The sequence below is a fragment of the Anas acuta genome, chromosome 3 (assembly GCF_963932015.1).
Source record: "Anas acuta chromosome 3, bAnaAcu1.1, whole genome shotgun sequence".
In the NCBI taxonomy this organism is placed as follows: Eukaryota; Metazoa; Chordata; class Aves; order Anseriformes; family Anatidae; genus Anas; species Anas acuta.
In genome coordinates, this window is record NC_088981.1 from 70,953,551 (window position 1) to 70,974,598 (window position 21,048).

General features: G+C 41.4%; 1 protein-coding gene across 3 annotated transcripts in view; it reads right to left on the reverse strand.

Moving 5' to 3' along the window:
- LOC137854400 (uncharacterized) overlaps window positions 1-21,048 on the reverse strand; it is an 88,098-nt gene that overhangs the window by 21,030 nt on the left and 46,020 nt on the right. For all 3 annotated transcript variants that reach the window (XR_011095141.1, XM_068677734.1, XM_068677735.1), the window contains exons 23-33: window positions 20,891-21,042; window positions 19,872-19,983; window positions 18,638-18,687; window positions 16,787-16,963; window positions 11,720-11,837; window positions 10,342-10,504; window positions 7,613-7,751; window positions 4,178-4,331; window positions 2,896-2,991; window positions 2,299-2,454; window positions 1,104-1,333 (exon numbers count right to left, since the gene is read on the reverse strand). Coding sequence is in view for 2 of the 3 variants with exons in the window: in XM_068677734.1 (XP_068533835.1) it covers window positions 1,104-1,333; window positions 2,299-2,454; window positions 2,896-2,991; window positions 4,178-4,331; window positions 7,613-7,751; window positions 10,342-10,504; window positions 11,720-11,837; window positions 16,787-16,963; window positions 18,638-18,687; window positions 19,872-19,983; window positions 20,891-21,042 (1,547 nt within the window). In the remaining variant the exon portion in view is untranslated. The remainder of the gene's footprint in view (window positions 1-1,103; window positions 1,334-2,298; window positions 2,455-2,895; window positions 2,992-4,177; window positions 4,332-7,612; window positions 7,752-10,341; window positions 10,505-11,719; window positions 11,838-16,786; window positions 16,964-18,637; window positions 18,688-19,871; window positions 19,984-20,890; window positions 21,043-21,048) is intronic.

Here is a 21,048-nt window from a genome sequence, read left to right on the forward strand (position 1 = left end):
GGTCACCAACAAGCAGATGTCCATCACTGTCAGTGAAGCAGATGAAACTCCTTCCACCTCCTCTGCCTGCTCTCCTTCATTCCTTGTCACAGGTTTGTGAAGTGCCCCTGAGTGCTAAGTACCAAGGCAGATGTGCCCTTTGCTCTGAGAGGCAGAGGAGCCATTAGCAAGGCATATATACCTTGTTACATTTTATTGCTTTAATCATGCTGCCTTTTAAACCTTTGGTGGCCTGACACAAAGGTTACCACAGTGCTCAGGGAGAAGGAAGAAGGAGACTCTCGTCTATGCAAGGGGGACAGGTGAGGGTGTGGATGAGGGAAACATGGTGGGATTTTTGGGCACAGCATGTCCCAGGAGCTTCAAAACAGTCCCATCCTTGCCACACAGAGATGACCCCTGTTTGTAACCACAAAACTTTCTGTGGTGAATTCCAGCCTGTCAGTCCAAAACACCTTGGCCTCATAAGAAGAGGCCCACTCAGCATTGCTTCCTCCATGCTCCCTTGCATGACAGCTTTGTCTTCCAGCACCTTCATGCACAGATTTCACCCTTACTTCACCCATCTTGCTCTTTCGCTTTCCTTTTTTTGTGGTTTCTGGGGACAAGGCTTTTTAAGAGGCAGTGTTCCATTTTCTACTTCCAGAAAGGCCTCTCTCATGGAAATCTTCCAGTTTTCTATTCTTGACTGCTCCAAGTTGAGCCAAGTGAGGGGGTTAGGAAGAATTCTACTATTATTCATCTAACAGGCTTCCAAAATTACCATTTATTAAAATACTGTACTTAACATTATTTATGAGGTTTGAAATACAGAGGCAGGTCACACAACTGAGAAGAATGCACTTGGAAAACAGCATCAGCAAACAATCCAAATAGACATAGAAAAAGGAAAAAAAAAAAAACATATGGAAACACAGGCAGCTTTCAAGCCTCTAGAGGAAAGCAAAAGCACTAGGTTAATAATGAGAAAAAATAAGGATAGATTTAAAAAAAATGCAAGTGAAAGAGGGTGACAGGAGGAAAATGGATAAAGAAGGCAGAGGCTTCCTTCCTTTGTCATCTTTTCAGTCACTTTGGAATACTTGCATCCAACAGAAACTTACCCATATTGCTCACAAAACTCTTTGTAGAGAGGAACTGTATTTATATCCTCAGTCCTCAGCTTCAGCCGGCCCCATTCTGCCTTTAACATTTCCAGTTGCTTCCACAGTATCAGGAAAGATCTCAGTAAGTTACATGATAGGACTGGATCCTGATGCCTCAGCAAAAGTTTGCACATTTTTTTGCTGCTTTGCAACCAGTTAGTACTTGTGTCAATCATTTCTGCCAAGTTCTGTGAAAAGTCATAGAGAAATATTTTGCTTCTGAAAGTTTTGTGGCAAGTTTTTCACATGTTCTGCTTTGCTTAATAGCATCTCATGCAATATACAGTGGAATGAAATGTGTGACAGCCTCTTGCACAATCAAAACTTGCATCTGGCCTGTATACCAGTGTCCTTCAGAGCACAGTATAGGAAAAAACAGGGCTGCTTTTTGATTGCAATGAGTAATTCCATACAGCAGAGATGGGGATAAAACTACACAGAAGTTAAATCCTTTGTTATATTGCTGCTTTCTTCAAGCGAGTATCTTCAACAGCAACTCTGCTTTCTTCTCTAAGTAAAAGTATTGTTATAGAAATCAAACTCTTAGCTCAGATCTTAAAGGAAGTAGATCTTTAAATGACTGCATTTGTCCTCTTCACCCATTAAAATGGGTGAACCCCTTACAAATTGATCAGCATATCTGTTATCCATCACAAGCAGTTTGGAAATCTCCTTTTCTCCTTGAACAAAACCTTTGTGTAGGTTCTGGCAGGTTCCCCCAGCAGGCATCCCTCGCATATATGTCCATAACACAATACTCTACCTCTCCATGACTAACTTTTTTTTTTTTTTTTTTTTTTTTTTAAACAGTGGCCAAGCTGCTCCTTTCTCTTTGGCACTGAATAGCTCTTGCCAAAGAAAGAGCTGGGCCTCATGTGGGCTGTGGGGAGAAGTCAGGACAATCAGTCAGAATTCTAGCAATACCAGCAGGCCCTCAAGGTGCATCAGTCACCAGGGCTTAGCTCAAGAGCACTTGGGATTTGTAGGAGACAACATTGTTCCCTTGGCCTCTTACCAGATGGCCAGGAGTAGGTAAGGTTATTACAACACTTCTCAGGTCTGGGTCTCTTACGTTCACAGAGATTTAGTTGCAAAACCTAAAGGGAGTCCTACACCGAAGCTGAATGATGCCAAACTGAGTTGTCAGAAGTACCTGCTTGCTCTTAGCTAATGAGGCTTGACAATCAGTGTGATCTTCCTCAGCAGAGCTGTAGCAGTTCTGCAAGACATCCTCCATTAGAAACTGCATTGCAGTCAGCTCCCCGTGAGCAACTTTTCGGTCTGCATCACTCAGGTTGCACAGGCACAGCTGGAGAGGAAGGGAGAGTCTGTGAAGGTCTGCTGCTCATAGCTTAGCAATAGCAAATCTCAGCTAATGTGAGCACAGGGTTTTTTTTGTGTGTGTGTTATAAACCCAGAGTTCCAGCTTTTAGCACCATGGTCCTAAAACCCATATGCCCATGCATAAAAATAATCTGATTCTCTAGTTCTAGCACATTAGAAAAATGACAATTATAGGTTCATTATCAACAGAAGTGCTCTGTGGTGCTTGGAGAAAGATCAAACGTAAAGTAAACAGTAGAACGGGCTTTTGGACAGGAAAAAGGAGAGGTGTTTTTGGTTCACTCCTGTTCTTTAAAAAAGAAAGACAGGAAACAATATAGCATTTGTTTATTTTCCTCTTGCATTGTAGATTCATCTTGTCTTTGTGTCTTTTGAACATAAGCACAAGGCTGCTGTCTTACAGTACCTGCATGTTGTAATTTACATTAATTGAGTTGTTGATAGTGACTGGAAACAATCCGCCATCCATTAGGAATGTCCTCCAAGGAAAATGCATGAGTGTCTAAAAGAAAAGAGACAACTGCTCATAAATAAGAACAGCATTCAATTAGTTATGAGACTCCCATCTAATTTGATCAAGAAAAGGCAACTCAGAGGCCAAGATGCTTGATATGTTGATACACTCTGCTCTGACTTTGAAAGTAGGCCATGTATTAGAAGAGAGAAGCATCTATTATCTCTCTTTGGGAAGGAAGCAATAAGATTCATTCCAGAATGTATTTCCTACCAAGATACTGTGGTACTTCTGCCTCCACAGAATAGCTCCTAGGTTCTTACTCAGTGACTGCCCATCATTTATTGCTGGTCATATCTCAGAGGCATCAGAACAAGGTTCCCCAAGGAGCGTACATCTTATTCATCTAAGACATTGCAGTTTTGCATGGAAGTACAAATCCTGTTTCTCCATTACACTATAGAGGTCTTATGTGTCATTGTCACCAAAATCAAGGCATAAATGGAAGAAAATTCTATTCCTATAACTCCTTGTTCAAGAAAGGCATTTTTAAAAATAAAACAATATTATCAAATATTGGAAAATTGGAAGGATGGGATTAAAATGAGGAAACATGAACTTTGAATGATCACCTAAAACTGCCTATTACCTCAAAACATGCTTAATATGACCAGCAAGACTCACCTTTACTTCCCTTACCATTACACCAGCTTTTTTTGCCAGTGTCATTCAAGGTGCCTCTTTAGCACACAGACAGCTGATGTGGCATTGTGTACCTCTGTGTGATGATGCAGCTAATAAACCAGTAGGCCTAAACACTTTATGTATAATCATAACAGACATGCCGGGCAAGCAAATCTGCTGCTAGGTGATGAAAGAGCTCATAAGGATTATTACCCAAAGCAGAAAGTTATTAGAAACAGCAGCAATGGAGTAGAGATAGGTAAAATATTCCAACATATAGCGCAGAGAATAACTACATTTTGGTGACACTATTGTGATTACATTCCATCCTAAATTTTTATTATTTACTTTTGTAAACAGCATTTTCATCCCAGAAGATGAACCAAGTTAATAAGCTGTGATCATGGGATTTTTTTTAAATTAGCTATCAGGTTCTTTGCACCACGGTAGGGAAAAGTAAGCACTCCAGCAAGAACTGCAGAGGACTTTGTTCTCCAAGGAGCTCAATGCAAACAGGTGAAGACTGTCTCTGCAGGTATGCTTTACTCACCCTGCAACTTTGAGGATCCAGAAACTGTGGGAGCCGTAGCTGTGAAGCAAATGCACTCTGAATCGCAGAGTTACTAAGTGGAGGCAGTGCATGGGACATCCTGTCTGTAACATTCTGGTAGGCTGAAACATTCCCTGAGGACAAAAATGTCTCCCTGTGAAAGAACCAAAATTTTTGTATTAAAAATAATTAGATTGCTTCAAAATTCTCCAAATGTTCTACAACAAAAGCTACTTCTTACTACATCCTATGCATCATGTAAATACATTATTCAACCAAGTTTAGTCATGGTTTTGCCATTTCAACTCAGCCTCCTTGTCATATTCAGTTCACCTGTATTTCATTCACATGCTTTCAAAACAAAGAGCCCATGACAAAGTGGATCTCACAATATGAGAAGCAATCTAGGCTTCAACTCTTTATGTGGCTGCATATGCTCCTTTGAATGGCAACTCTAAGAAAAGGATCTTGTTCTTTCATTTTTGACACACACACACACAAGCACTCTTAAAAATGCCATGCAGTTCTTATCAGTTGCAGGACTAACAAAGGAATTACGGGAACAAATAACAGCTTCTGGGATCAAACTTCGCAAAGAAGTTCATAAAGGAATAAATTAGTGCCACACTGTACACCCTGTGTAGGTGTGTTGTGATGGGAATGGTGTTGTAAAAATGGAAACTAATTGCCCATGCAATAAGAATAATAAAGATGAAGCATACGATACACTGCATTTCTTTATACTTCCTGTTAACACGGTTCCTTGTTTGAGATAAAGGTCCTACCTCATGAGTCCTACTTACTCCATGCAGCAACCTGTTCTGTGTCTTTGATCATCTGTGTGGTTTCGTGGGAACCGTCCTGAGTTCTCTGCCCTTTCTGTTATGGAGTGCCAGAACTGCATAGCCTCATCAACACTGATTTATTCAGTGGTATAGAGGTGTTCTTAATTTTGTTCTCCATACATTTCCTAAAGGGAATCGATTTGCTTTTTTTCTTTTTTTTTTGATCACTACTGCACTGAAACGTTGACAGAGCTATCTGTCACAACTCTGAGATTTCATTACTGCATGGTAACGATTAAGTCAGAGCCTGTCATTTTACACATTGGGATTAGTTTTATCCACCCAGTTGCATCTTTTTATGCTTAATGACACACTGACCCCCATCTATTTTATTTCTGCAGTAAGTCTTATCAGGTCCTTCACTAGTCAGCCCTTGCACTTCATGTCCTGGATATCTCGGTGTCATGTACACACCATATCACTTCAGCCTCAGTCCCTTTTTGAAGTCATCTATGAATGTCTTGGAGGAAGCACAGGAGGAAGGAGCACAGGAGGAAGTTCAAACTCCTGTGAGACACTACTAGTAACCTCCCTTATCCTCTGCAACTGTTATCCATTTACAGCCTTTTCCTTCCTAAATTTCAACTAAATTATTTACAAATGTGACCGTCTCCTCCCATGTCCAGTAGCTGATTACACTCCTTAAGAGTCTCCATTGAGACTAGTAAAGCTTTTAGGGAATCCAGACAAGCTGGATCAACCTCTTACTCATGTTTGTTAACACTTTCAGAGAACCCCAATGCCTGTAAAGTGTGAATGCACTTCCCAGAAGGAGTCCTGACTCCTCCCAAATATATCACATTTGCCCATTCATCTGCTTTATTGCAGTTTCTGTTAATTTGAACCTAAACCTAATCACTATTGGGTTTATCAGCCTGTGATTAGCCAAATCACTCTCGCAATCCTGTTTAGAAACCGGCAACACACCAATCACCTTCAGTCTCCAGGTATCAAAGCAGTTCTATGCAAGAAACTACACACTACAGTTAGTACTTTGCCTTTTCTTTCCCTCTCCCTCCCCCTTCTTTTTTTTTCGTAAATCCTCAAGTTCTTTCATAATTCTTGAACATTATCTGCTCTTGGTAACTTGCTGCTCTTTGTTTCAGTTCATTTGTCCCGTAACTTCTCGTGGCAACTCTTGTACTTGCACCAGATCCTCTTGATGCATCCCCCATAAAAAAAGGTTTTTGTGAGGGAACCTCTGCTATATGGAATGCAGACATTTTTATTTTTTTTAAAATGTGTGCTTTTGCCCTATCTCCACTGAACCCTACTGACTAGCAGTATACATTTGAATGCATTTGACTGCTTCTGATATATTTGACATAAGAATCATTATTTATCTTGATGCCTTCAGCAAAATTGTTCCTAAAAATCATTCCTGGGATGTCTTGAATCAGCCCATTGCAGTTTATACTCCCTTCTGTTTTCTTCTTTGGAATGAAACTTCAGCTTTTTAAAGGATGCCGTCTAGCTTTAACGATCTGTTTCATCTTGCTGTTTAGCAATACCAGCATCCTCTTACCCTTTCTTAAGTCTTTGTTCACATGTGGTATACATTTCTTGAGTGCCTCCAGTATGTCTCCAAAGAGTCTCCATGCCATCTGCAAGGATTTAACTCCCTTAGCTAACCCTTTTAGTTTTCTTTTCCTTTTTTTTTTCTTCCTGCATTTAAGTATTCTCTTTTTTATGTAGTTTCCCAGCAATGGTGATACTTATTTGGCTTTAACTTTTCCTTTAAGGATGCTTTGCAGTCATACTGTGCTTGCATAATCTGAACTACATCCTGCATGCTACTCAGGACCAAGTCCAGGAGTTTTTTTTGTTCTGTTGGACTCCCTAACCCAGCTGCTCCATTAGATGGTCTTTGATTACACCTACAAATCCAGCCTTATGTCATGCCATCAATGGATTTTACTGAGGGAAAGAGAGCTGAAATTTCCTTTACTTTTGCACATCCTGCCCTTGTTTCAGTTCTGCCAAGGATTTCTCTTGAGTACATTCAAACCATTCTGTGATCACTACTGACAGACAACATATGGTAAGAGAAAGGGGAGAAAAGGGAGACAGTTACTTTTTAGGAAGTCCTGAAAAGTATATCTCATTTTGGTTTCTGCAATGGGGGAATTAACATTTTACAGGAGGGTAAACCTAGATCTCAGTATCCTGGAAGTCCTCTACATGCTATTAAGCATTCTCTGACACAGGAAAATATAAAACGTAGATCCTGTAATAGAATAAAAAGGTAATTCTTAACTCTGCCTCACAGATCCACCTCCCTCCTCATCCTCCCTGATTTGGTAAACTATGAATCACAACATAAAGGGGGTACAATGTTCAGATAATAGGACAGCTATACTCAGGCATCGTGTATTAATATTCTTCAATGAAGCATGTAAGAACTCTTATCAATTTTGGTGAAAAGAAAATCAACAGGAGGTATATTTCTACACTTACAAGGGACATTTCATGAGCAGATACCATGGAAAAAATTTAAATTAATCTTTCCTACATCTTCTTTCTTGTGAACATAAAAAGCCTCTTTAATAAAAAAGGTGCCCCTCCTATCCCTGGAGGCTGTAATTCCTACCGTAGTCGATGTCGGATTGCTGCATCAAACTGTAGAAACATCACTTCTCTGTAAGCAGCTAGCAGCTGGGCTACTTCACTGGGATCTAGTGGATTCTGAAGGCTGTCAATCATTTTCTGTATCTCTTGAAGTTCACTCCCTAGAGTCCCAAGAACAGTAAGTTTACCAGATAAGGTGTCAGGAAAGGCACATAAAAATATCTCAGTTCTGTAAACGCATGTTCCCTCCACGTTTTTTTCTACCTCGTGACTTCCTGTAGTTTTCCTCTTTACCCTGTCAAGCAGAAAAAGAATGCACTTCCATCCTCCTCAACACTACAAAAACATTCTTTAAGGAAAGAGATTATGCTGGGTGGAGAATTACAAGGAGGTAGTAAGGGAGGACAAGGCACAGGAATGAAAAGTTACAATCATCTTTAATAGTTCTGTTATTATCCTTACCAATTAAAAAGTCAATTGTTACAGAATGCCAACAAGGCCAGTGCTATATTCAATTTTACTGGTTATCGTATCAAGATGAAATTTGTCAAATGGGAGCAGAATCACATCCTAAGATGGCATTTTACATACTCCAAAGACCCAAACTAGTTATGACCAGGTAGATGATGACAGGAACAGCTTCTCCAACTATTTTCAATAAAATACTTTTAGGGTTCAATTCTGTAAGCTAGCGAAGGTTTTTCTGCTAAGGCTCTGAAGCTTTTGATTCTCTTTAAGCCCATCCAAAAAAAAGCCTTCCCAAAGCAACAGACCTCTCAAAGACTTTTTTTTTTTTTTTTTTTTTTTTTTTTTACAGGAGCACCTGATCTTACTTGGTGCTTGCACTGCTTGCACAAAATGTGTGCATGGAGCTGGACTTCCTCCCAAGGTACATCCGCTACAAAAGTGATTTAACTTTGAAGCACCTATTACAGAAACCCAATGTTCCTTCTGTCAGGCTACACAGGCTGTCATTGTTTAAGAAAGTTATATATTCTGATTTTGGGGAGAGGGAAAATATTCCTGAACAACAGCAACAAGAAAGATCTCTTGGTCAGGAGCAACACAGTTAAATTGTCTGTACAAAATGCTCTATGGAGACAGCAGAGTAGCGAGGACTACTCCATTGTACACAATTTATGTTTTTGCAGTGTGGTAGCTAGGCACGCATTAGATGTGTCTGAAATTCAAGCAGCACCTTGCATAAAATATTCCTCCTACATTTGGTTATGTGGTTTCTCACTGAGCACTGAGCTCAGCCCTTTTGATTGTTTCAAAGCTCATTAAACATGCTAATTTACGTCAGTTTTCTCAGCCATTTAGAAATGAAGTTACTAATACACACCTAATGGTACAATGAGCACACACCACAGAACAGGGAGTGCTTTTTGTTGGAGAAAATAAGCCTACTTCAAAATCAAACATTCACAAGCACAATTTTAAAATAAAAGCTATAACAAGTATTTATGATTCACTGAGTCCTTTCTTCCTTTCCAAAAAGAAAATTCAAGACGATGTATTCAGAACTGGTAATAAAAATCTTGCTCACATAAAAAGAAAAAATACATAAGGCATCACATGACAAATTTGGACACATTGAAAGACAAAGCTAGCAATTTTTCTCAATTCTTGAGCAGTTTTGTATTTTTACCCAATGGACGTAATCAATTTTTCATTTTTTAAGAGATGCCAGGGTAGGAGTGAAGCAGTTGATGTTTTTACTCCTGAGTTGTGCCTGAGTGGTGCCAAATCTATAAACACGGGCATTTCTAGGTGGCATGAAAACAGTCCAGCCCTGCAGCACACACACACACATGCACAGAGAAGGGATTAAATATAACACGCCATGTTTTGAAACTCTGGCTCACTACACAGCAGAAATGCAGTGGCTGAAAAAAACATGCACTAAAAACACTTCAGTGCTTGGGACAAGGTTGTCTTCTGTAACTTTAGTTGCCTATTTATCAGTTATGAAGTTTAATTGGGCTTCTGCAACGTTAAGTAGAGGAATACAGGCAGCTCCAGAGAGGGTTTCATCCCACTCACTATAAACACATTTTAGCTTGGGATGAGCAGCTCCCACGAAGGTGTCCAGCAAGGACAACAGTGCCCAGCAAGGGTGTCAGTGACAGCAGAGGTATTCAGCTAGTGGTTAGACACCAGCAGTTACATACCTAACCACAAAAGTAAAGCTACGTAAATCCCACCCCTGAACTACAGGTTAGCATGAACAACAGGTCAAAGCTATTAGGAGTGCCGGTACTGTTTCTACACAAATACATGTTCACGCAGGACAACACATGCCACGTCTGTTTTAGCCTTTGGATAGAGAACCAAGTGACAGATTTACTAAAGGAAGCAAAGCCTGCTTTTTTTAATCTGCTGGTAAAGACGAAATCCCCACAGGCTGACCAGATGGCTTAACAGAAACTTGCGAGAGGCGGAAGAGCAATTTTTGGACCATGTTTTCTGTTTCCTGCTGGAGCAGAAGTCCTGAACCCGGTAGGTGAGCTGCTTTTCTCTGAGATTGCTTCAGACCTGCGTACAACCTTGAAAAATTACAGTCCTACACCAGGAAAACGGAGCAGAAAAGGCAAAAAAGATAGAATGGAATTTTGTTTTGATTTCAGTCTTCAGTTAACATCGATTTCATCTTCAAACTCGCTTTGTCCCTTTCTCACTCTCAGCATTTCACACTCATTTTCAGGACTCAGAGAAATCTATCTTGAACATGCAGTATCTGTAACTTACCAATCCTTTCAGTTCCTCCCCAGTCTGGGGTCAGAGGCTCTGGGTTTAAGGCAGAGAAAGGGCTTGGTGAATTTCCTAATTGAGCAAAAGCCAGGAGATATGAAACCACATCATGAAATGCACCGACAATTTCTAGGCTTAGGTGGAGAGCTCTGAGAGCAGCCTGCAGGCAGGACAAATGCACAAAGAAAACCACTCAGATGATTGGCCTTCAGAAAATACACCAGAGTAGGAAATTTTTTTGAACAAATATGACATAGCAAATATGACTCTGTCCATAATGGTGGACACACCAAAAGAAGACGACTGGATCTTCACTGAAGAATTAATCTTAACATCCCATCTACTTTCCCACTGAGGAAGGAATGGGAGCACTAACAGATGCTGCTACTCATTAACAGGACGCATGCTGGTCCTGTGGCCACAACTGCTCCAGCACAAAGTCAGACCTTCCTGTGAGGGGCCCCAGGGCAGGGAGGGTTGTAATTGCAGCCCTAGTTCCTGCTGGAAGCCCTGCTTGGCCTCCCAACCCCAAAGACCAATGCTGAGTGCCAGATTTCATTCAGGCTGAAGATAGCACTCACAGCCGTCACCATACCATCTGGTGTTGCAGCTTCTGGTTTAGAAACTGCTACCCCAGTGCCTCCCAGCCATCATTTTCACTGTTTATCTCAGTCTAAACAGATGGACGCTGTTTTCCTTTGCTAGAGGCAGATAAACTAGTGTGAGGAATATAAGGAAGAGACAAAACTGAGTGTCCAAATTAGGGATACGAAGATGGTGAAGGGTCTAAAGGAGAAGACGTGTGAGGAGCAGTTGAGGCCCCTTGGTTTGTTCAGCCCAGAGCAGAGCAGAGCAGGCTGAGGGGAGGCCTCATGGCGGCCTGCAGCTCCCTCACAAGCGGAGCGGAGGGGCAGGCGCTGAGCTCTGCTCTCTGGGGACAGCAACAGGACCCGAGTGAATGGCATGGAGCTGGGACAGGGGAGGGTCAGGCTGGGGGTTAGGGAAAGGGTCTGCATCCAGAGGGTGCTCAGGCACTGGGACAGGCTCCCCAGGGCAGTGGTCACAGCACCGAGCCCACCGGAGTTCAAGAAGCATTTGGACAACACTCTCAGACACATGGTCTGTTTTTTGGGAGGTCCTGTGTGGAGCCAGGAGTTGGACTCGATGATCCTTGTGGGTCCCTTCCAACTCAGGTTATTTTATAATTCTATGACTCTTCATCAGCTGTCTTCATCAGTGGCACACCCTAGCTGTACCCTGATTAAAAACACTGATGTACATTTCCTTATCTCCAATAACAAGCAAAATTATTATGTGTGTGTAAAGATGTCTATAGCCTAGAACAAAACCTCTTTTAGCATTAGCAAATACTGACCTTCTCTGGAAGCATCTTGAACATAATCAGCACTTCAGCAGGGTGAGGGATGAACCACAGGTTAAGGAAGGTGAGTCCATCTGGAGACAGCAAATGGTGTGGTCGAGGATGGAAGGATCTGAGTGATTGCAAGAAGTGAGAGATGTTTAACATTCTGAGACTTGTTTCTGCCTGTCACTTCCCTGAAATTTTTTTTTTTCTTTTTGATAAAGCTGCTACTTGGATATTGGAATTGCCTCCAATATTTGGAGCAAGCGTGCTTTAGACCTAACATTATTTAGCACTGATATGTAAAATACAAGGCAAAATTTGACCTTAAAAACCTGCTGAGTTTGACAGAAATTTTCGTTTTATTTGATTTTCAACCAAGCCCTAAGACAGTTTAGTTGACAAGTTTTACAGCAGCACCTTTGAGTTGAGCTCAGCCACAGAATAGAATAGAATAGAACAGAACAGAACAGTTGAAACAGTTCAGAGATGACCTAGTCCAACTGCCTGCCATCGCAGAAGCACCTTGGGACAGAGGTATGCACCTGCATCCACTGCTGTATAAACGCCCTGAGATGACATCTTCTGAATACTGGCATGCAGGTGCTACAGAGCTGCTGAGTTTTCTATCCCAAGTGGTAGCTGAGTGGGAGGTGAGAGAATCTAGCATCTCTTCAATATGTCTAATGACATTGTTGGCCCTAGCAATATCAAAACAGTACTAGTTACTAAAAACTAACAGGCAAAGGACCAGACACGGAGAGATGCTCCTCGACATGCTCTGGAAAGTCTATCATCCAAGATGATCCACTCCTCACAAATCCCAGGAGACTCAAAGGCATTCAGCACCGGTGAGAAGCAGGCACGAGTTTTGAAGAAATGTCCCCTTGCTCCTTAATGCAAGAAGCAAATAAGAAGGGTGGAGCTGTTTTGCATCATCTGCCAATTTTGTCCACCTCGAAGATAACAGGTCCATCAATGCCGTGCCCCCTTCCACCATGTCAGAGAGAAGTTAGTCCCCAGATAGTGACCAATGCATCTGCTTATATAAAGCTGGGACATGAGCTTCTCTGCTTAGGGCACACAGTCTCTTCCCCAGGAGTGTGTTTTTCTGTACGGAATGGGAGACAGGCAAGGCAAAGCAGCAGGCAGGCATTAAAAATCTAAATAACTATTTTAAAATATGATGTGCAATTACTAGTAGGCAGCCAACCTTTCTCTCTCTCTCTCTCTTTTTTTTTTTTCCCCAGAAGATATTAAAATGCATTTATGACATGAATAATTCATTTTCCTGTTTTTATATACAATATGTCATTTCTCATCTTCACATACATGAAGTACAATATGCAGCTAGTACATTCTGAGATGAGATATAAATTCAATCAGGAGATTAAGCTCATCTCCTTCTGAAGTAAGTTTTTCAGGGTTTTTAGGGTTTTTAACTTTTTTTCTTTTCCTTTGTCTGGACAGAGCAAGGCTGAATGCAAAAAATAGACCTTTGGTTTGGGTGGGATGGAGTAACGAAAGGTTAAATGCTCTGTGTTGTAAGCAGGAAGTTATATTTGGGCAGGGTTTGTTTAACCAGCTGTCCTTTCCTAACTTTTGCAGAAGAATGATAAGCACAAATTGTGCCTAAGGAAACTGCACAAGTGACGCTTTTCAGGGTGAGATTAGCATTTGTGCTGTAACTCTCCGTTTCCTCTGCTTGACATCACAGCCCATAAATGACACCGGCACAGAGAGAGCAAACACAGTGCCCAGAGCATCTTCCAGAGGCTGAAGCATGTGCTCTGCCCAGATACTCTGTGCCTTTACAGGCTTGAGGGAACACGGGCAGCACTCCGACAGCACTGCCCCATGGTTGCAAAGCCGTCCAGCAGTGTCACCCTGGCACCTACCTTCTCCAGAAACAAAACAGGGACACTGCATTGTATCCATGTGAGTCCAAGTGCTACTTATCCCAGAAAAACATGAATGATTTGCGGTGCTATCTCCCAAAAAACAGCTAAAAGATGGTTTAATCCCGGACAAAGCAGATTTTCTACATTATGGGAAAAAAATAAACTAAACAACAAAAACAAAAGGTGTGCTATATTTGGTCACACAGATACTAGGGCATTTTAAAAGTGTATAGCTAAGAGCTATGACCCAGATTTTAATGCCAAATCTGGGAACAAAGAAACAGGCGGGGGGAAGGGAAGGACAGGATGGTCCTGTCCTACACAAAAACCGCAGCCCTACATTTCCCTCTTTCTTCTTTCTAACATTTACTTTCAAGACAGCAGTTGCTGAGGGAATCTTTCATTACCTTCTACATGATAGGACTTGTTTCCTACCTGAGTATTCCTGCTTTTTTCCTCAGGAGTACTGCTCATGCTTAGGTACGCTAACGAGGGTGGGCACAGGGCAGGTGTCCACATCCCCCCCCCCCCCCCTTTGTCCCACTGCAGCTGGGCTCTGCAACAGGAGATGGCAAAATTGGGAGGGAGAGGGGCTTCACACTACGCACCTGGCCAAATGCAGGTATATACGATATGAGCACCTCCCTGAGGCTCTCCTAAGTTGTTGTAGAGAGCAAGAGGCACTCCTTGGACACAATTCATGTCATCCTAAAGCAGGGATCTGAAACAGGTCAGATGAGCCATCCCTTTAAAGCACTGATTGATAATCAGGGGACCCTCATCAGACACAGGCATCTCCAATTAAGTGGGCTATTCTGGAACATTTTCATTGATGTTAATGAACTTCAGGCTTTCAGAAATACATATATATGTGCAAAAAGCTTTTCATTATAACTATTCCCATTCTCATTCCTTCTGCTCTTTCCCCAGAACCTCTCTCTCCCTTTGCTCTTTATTCCATGTTATTTTTTTCCTTTTTTTTTTTTTTCCTCTCTTCACTCCACACCAATCTTTCTCCACCACCACACCTAGCCACCTTCCCTCTCCACCACATCCATGTTTCTTTCACCCATCTGCTGGTCCTTCTCAGCAGGAGGGATGGGCAACACAAGCCCTGCTCCAAGTGCCTGGCAGCCACAAATGCAGGCAACGAGATTAGTTCAGAAGATAAGAAAGCAATTGAATTAATGTCTTGCTATAACCTTCTAAATGCAGGCAAGATGGAAGCTAAATTTGTGCTTTCATCATAACTAATTGACAGTTCCTGTCTACAAGGTGTTTCTTAGCTCCTGTTAAACAGCAACAGAAAATGAAACATTAACTGGTAATGACTGATAAGGCAGGGATGAAAAAAGCACAGAGGGGCTGAGAGGGCAGGAGACATTTTTAATTAAAGCCTTTCCTACAGCTTTCTGCAGCTCTCCAAGGTGACTTTATAGCATCAATGCCCAGTTGTGTGCCAACCAGGGCAGGGGTAGGGCTGAGTAGGTTAAAGGGTGGATTGCAGCTGCTTTCTAGGTACTTCCACTTTAACTACCTCTACCAAGTAAGCTTTTATATTTTCCTTGTGTTGTAAGTTAAAATGCTTATATTAACATTTTTAAAGAATTGTAGTGGTATAATCCTTTGAAGTATTCCAAGGCATTGAAACATTTCCTTGCTGTTGAAAACTTACCAGACCAAGAGGCACAAACAACTATCTAGTTAGGGTGCACAAAGCTAGCACTTGATCCCAGAGTGGGATATTCACACACTCCTGAAACCCACCATGGCTTTCTTCTTTGCTAGATGTTCCAAGAGCAGCAGGTATTGCATAGCACAAGCTGCAGATGTATAGGTTCTGCAGTCAAACTCAGCTCCTCTGAGCAAGTAACTCAATGTCTGATTAATCCTTGCTAATAAAACATCAGCAAACAAAACAGCTGCTAGGACCAAGAGTGGTCACTTGTCATCACTCCCAAATGAGTTTAACAAAGAAAGTGGAAACTGTGATCACAAACCCCCTGACTGAAAGCACCTGGGGTTGGGGGTAGCCTGAGCTTGAAACTAAGCCTATTAAAACAGTTTATGTTGCTGTGTTCAGAAAGGCTCTTTCTAAAGCTAAGACTAAAGGTGTTACAAATGGCCTGTGAACTACTTTTTATGATTGTATGCAAAACACCGTTGAGTTCAAAAGCTTCTGAGGGCATCTGAGATAGAAGTACAAAAGGCAATGCCTTAGACAACACCCAGTGAAGGCAGGTTGATAAAGGAAGAAAATGGCCTGCACCTCGGGCTTGTGATGAGGCTGGTCCCTGGCAACTAGAAACCAGGACCAGTATACATCCACAAACTACAGCTGACATGGAGTTGAACAACAGGGAGGGGTTAACAGTCTCCTTGTCAAGTATCTGTTGAACTATAATTTTTATGACTTGTTTGGCTTGTAACCACATCCCCAAGCTTTGTTATCAGGACTAACTTCTTGCTTAAATGTTAACAACCATTTTTTTCTGTATTTGCTGCTGAGCCTCTCAATTGCCAGGGGAAAAGATGAACAATAGCAGAACCAGTGTGCTGGGTGGCTACTTTCACATCCGAAACCATCTGCCTGCTGGTGCTAACTTGGGCAGCCCAGAGGCTTACAGACCGTCAGCATCAGGGCTTGCCTAAGTTTTGAGGAAGAAGATCCTTGTGACATCGCCAAACAGACCTCCCTTCTGAAAGAAGCAGATGATTTAGGGTCATCCACTGGTCTGTCGTGTGCTCTTCCTCTCCCTAACTTCTGACAAGCCTCATGTCTATGACTGACTTGTTAACAGGTTTCAGTTCAATCCTAAATAAATAAAATGTACAGGGTATAACAACCTCACTAGATAGATTTAATCATTGAAGCAGAGGATTTTCATCCGGAGAATGCAATCATCCACTTATTTTCCTATTACATACAGTGTTGGGACTAGAAGCAAGCACATTTCTGAGGTTTCACTTCTTTGTATGCCAGTTCTTGCAGGAGAGAGTCTGACTGTACACATTCTCCATCCATCAAAACTGACTGAAAATTGGCTGAACATACTGCTCAGGGCACCTTTAGGCTATCACTCCCCTTACAAACATGTATTAATTCACCTTTACTTAGTAATATGCACTGAATGAGGAATCTGGCCCCCAGGAACATTTTTTCAAAGATAATACAAACCTGGGATCAGCTACAAGGTTTTCCTTTAAGTCTTGCTCCTCCTTCTTTCCTTGAGAGACTCCAATTATAAAATACTTGTCTCTGATGACAGGAAAATCATCTAAGAGGCTTCTTAGGCTATTGTAGTATGCAATGAGCTGACCTCTCAGGGCATGCTGGGACACACGCTCATTCAGCCTAAAAAAGTGTAATATAAAATTATAATATATATAGTGCAGGGCATCACCTGCTCAGGTGAAAGGTTCTACCTTCGTTGAGCCCAGTTTATTTCTGTACGGACATCTTTGGCATCTTCTATGGCAAAAATTACAGGCTATGATTCTTCCATACTGAGACAACTAGAGGAATTAAAATCACAAAGTGGTATTTACATACCAAACGAAATTTTACATGTAATGCTTGTCATCAAACAGATGTCTTTATAATGCTTTAGAAATATCCACTAATGAATACAGCAACCGCTTTGTGGTAGCTATTGGTGCTTACGGGACGATAAGGAAGCTGAAGCAGGAAGGAGTTAAGTGACACGATGAGTTAATTGCAGAACTGGGAATTAGATGGTGTGACCCTGAGTCAGATTTCGTAATCACTCAGCTGCACTGAAACTCTAACCCCTGTCTGCAAGCTGCAGACTGATTGGTGTGGCCTTACCTACATGCTGGATAAGCTGCACCTGGGCTGGAGGAAGTCTGCATCTGCTGCATGACACAAAGCTATGCAAAGAGGAACCAAAATATCCACCTTGGTCCACATTTATCTGTGAAACCAAAAGGTAAGCTGCAGAAATTCCCAGGTTGTACGGCTACACAGTGGAATAGACATTTCTTACAAATCTAAGGATCTACCTCAATTGCAAGACATACTGAAACAGCTGCCCTTTTTGCAACTTGTTCCAGGGCTCCTCAGACACACCTCTGCATACCTTGGCATATGAGGAAAAGACGGATGTGGATGGCCACACTCCAGTTTCTTGCCCAGTCTTTTGGCAAAGTGGAACTGGAACATATAATTCTTTAAGGGCTCATAACAGGCGGTGCACTCCAATAGAAAAGTAATGTACAAACTAGTCTAGTGGTGTTTATCAAGTATGGTCCATTTCTCAGTGAAAAATAGACCAGAAATAGCCCATTTCCTTATCCTCATAGAATCACAGAATATCCTGAGTTGGAAGGGACCCATAAGGATCATCAAATCCAACTCTTATCTTTATCCTCATTTATTGGCTGGTGTGCTCAATGCTATTGTGTGCAAGATGAAAATCCCAGATACACAAAATCAGCTGTGGATAAAAACTACAAAATAGTGAAATTTGACATATGAACACAGAATTTAAAAAATAAATAAAATTAAGTCCAACTCTGTTTGAAACTCGAATTTCTCACAAGTTGTCGTACAAACTAGATCTAAATTATAGGACAGTACATTACTACCAGTTCATTCTCTGATCAACTGCAGATTATTTCCACTACAATTTCCCTTTTGTATTGATGTGTTTACTTGGTATTTCTGCATTCTACTTACTATCCTATCATCAATCCTTTCCCCTCATAAAGAAACTAAGTGGCATATTTTCCTAGTTGTCCAAGAACATGACTTGTACTGCTTGTAATGTTATCCCACTAAACCCTACTAAACCACTACGTGCTTTTCTTTTCCTCTGTTTGCAAAATAGTTTACAGGTGTATTCATAACATTCTGCATAGAAAGTTCATAAGTTCGTACTGTCCACATAAAACAGATACCTTCAGAACAAGAGTTACGTTTTAAACATGTTGTGTTTGTATGGAAATGTCTATACTAGAAATGTATTAAACATAGTAGACATATAGTAATTATATCAGATATACTTACTTACGACAATATTCAGCAATAACGTCTCTTTTGAGTTCCAGAACTTCACCCTATGATGAGAAAATATTTTCGTGTAGGACTTACATGTCTAACAAAGCCCCCTAAAAATGTAATTTTCTATTATTTAAATTTTATAAAATCAGATTATGCACAGCATTAGAAACGTCTCAAAAACGTAATTTCAAAACCCTAAGGATGATAAACATCGAGAAATTTCAACAAGTATGACAGATGAAGTAGTTAAGGCAGTCTTGTGAATAAATCCAGAATTATTTTATTCAAGTCTGGTTCACATAATTTTGTTAAAAAATTCTTTCACATTTCCCAAAAGAGTTTGCAACTAGCAGTTATTTTCTCACATACCCATCTAGCCTACTCGGCTGGCAAGAAGCTTATGACTACATTAAAGTAAATAACTTATGTTGACAATTTTCAAAAACAGAATAACCATTAAGAGTTAGCGTAGAAGGATTTCGGTTGTTACTACCTGCTAAGTTCTTAAAGACCACACCTAACCTGTTATGTTTTCAGCAATAGATAGGGAATCACAAACAGTTTGATTCAGGATCCATGTTTTCACCTTTAGCTTGACACTGGATAAAGAGGAAACTTGCAAAAGGTGAATAGGATGCCTATCATGGTACTTTTACAATTTTCTATGACTCTCTAAGACAAACAAAACCAAGGGGGGAAAAATGCTGAAAGGTGAAAATGAGGCATTTCTTAAACATACAAAATCTGCTGTTTCCTCCTCCACAACCAAACTGAGCTTTTCACTTTTGGACTCTCCCCTTCCATATAACACATCTCAAAGCCACTCACCAAGGACCCTCAAGTCACCCACTAGTGCTGCTATGGAGCTGGGCCACCATCTGCAGCCCTGAGTCTGACCTGCACACCCTAAGCACATCCAACCTTCCTCACCTCCTCCAGGTCTTCCACAGCTGCCATCAGGCATTGCTCTTGTGGGTGCTCGGGCAGCCTGTGACTACCTGACCACCCGCAAGAAAGTTGCTGACCTCTGAAGCCCCTTCACAGATGAAAAAATTGAAGTCCATGGAGCCTCAGCATCTTTTCCCAGAACAAATGGGCAGTGTGTGATGGGGCAGGTCATGGTTCTGTGTACCAGGGGGATGTCCTAAGAGAATACCTTTGAACTCTAAGCTACCACTTTGCCTATGTGCCAAAAATCAGCAGTCCTTATCAAAGAGGCTAAGCCTCCTGATATACTTACAGGGGTTTGCATTCTGCTGCCCAGCATTTCTTTCTTTTGGATGAAAGTGTTCAGCATCATATCTCGGGGCCCCAGTTTCTCCAGTTGGATGGAAATAAAAGCTTCAGGACGCCTGACAAGGGAAGAAAAGCGTGTAAATTGAGAGGAATCCCCTTCTCAAAGGGTCAACTGATAACTGTCATCTGAACTCCTCAAATAACTTCTCTAGATTAGATGCTTCTCCAACTATATCCAGTTTGATGGTTCCTTGTATATAACGGATATCAATGCACACAATTTTGTGGATCAGCTACCAGTGCCACGATGAGCTCTGAGGACAGTCTCCCATTCTTATTTTTAATTTCATTGCAAGTAAGATAAATGGTAAAAGAAATAGCAGCTAACTAAAAATAATGCATCTCCTTATACTGGCATGGTACTATCAGGAAACGTGAGGCTGCCTGGGCTAAGATGAAAATGTTGAATACCCTTTTATTTGTACCTTCAAACCAAACATTCAATCAACACAGTTTTCAGTGCTCAACTTCCAGATGATCAGCACTCAATAACATTAAAAATTCATGCAAATACCTTACTAGTGCACAGTACCTCATGGAAAAGCCAGGAAATTTGGACAAGGAATGAGTATGTGGGCATATGATTGCAGATGCAAACTTCTGCTGTGCAGAAGTGGCATTGTATTGAATGGCTGTATTCTGTCCCACTTACTATTTCTCATAATTTTGTGAAGTTGTCAAGTGTAAGGACATTGATGTTCAAAAAACCCTATGAGATATCAGGATTTCTGCCTTTAAATAACAGAGGATTTGACATGAATCTTGAGTCCCATTGATGGGGTACGGCTAAAGGACCACAATGCTCAGACTGAGTCACACCAAGAAGAGGGGAGCCTGGGACCATGGCCTTGTGATTGAGAGCACATCTTTACATTTTGTCACTGAGGAGGTCTGGGAGATTTGCACGCATATCAGACCAACCCCTACCCAGTGACAGGGGCTTAGCCAGTCTGTAACAAATACCTGTGAGAGGCACGGCATAAACCTGAAGAACGCACAGAAAATGATGTGTCCGGCATGGTTGCTGGCAGCAGCTGATCCTCTGCTTGGCTTCCAGACACTGAATTTCTTCCACTTGCTGAACTCCTCTGACTTGTTAGACTTACATTTCCTCCCTAAAA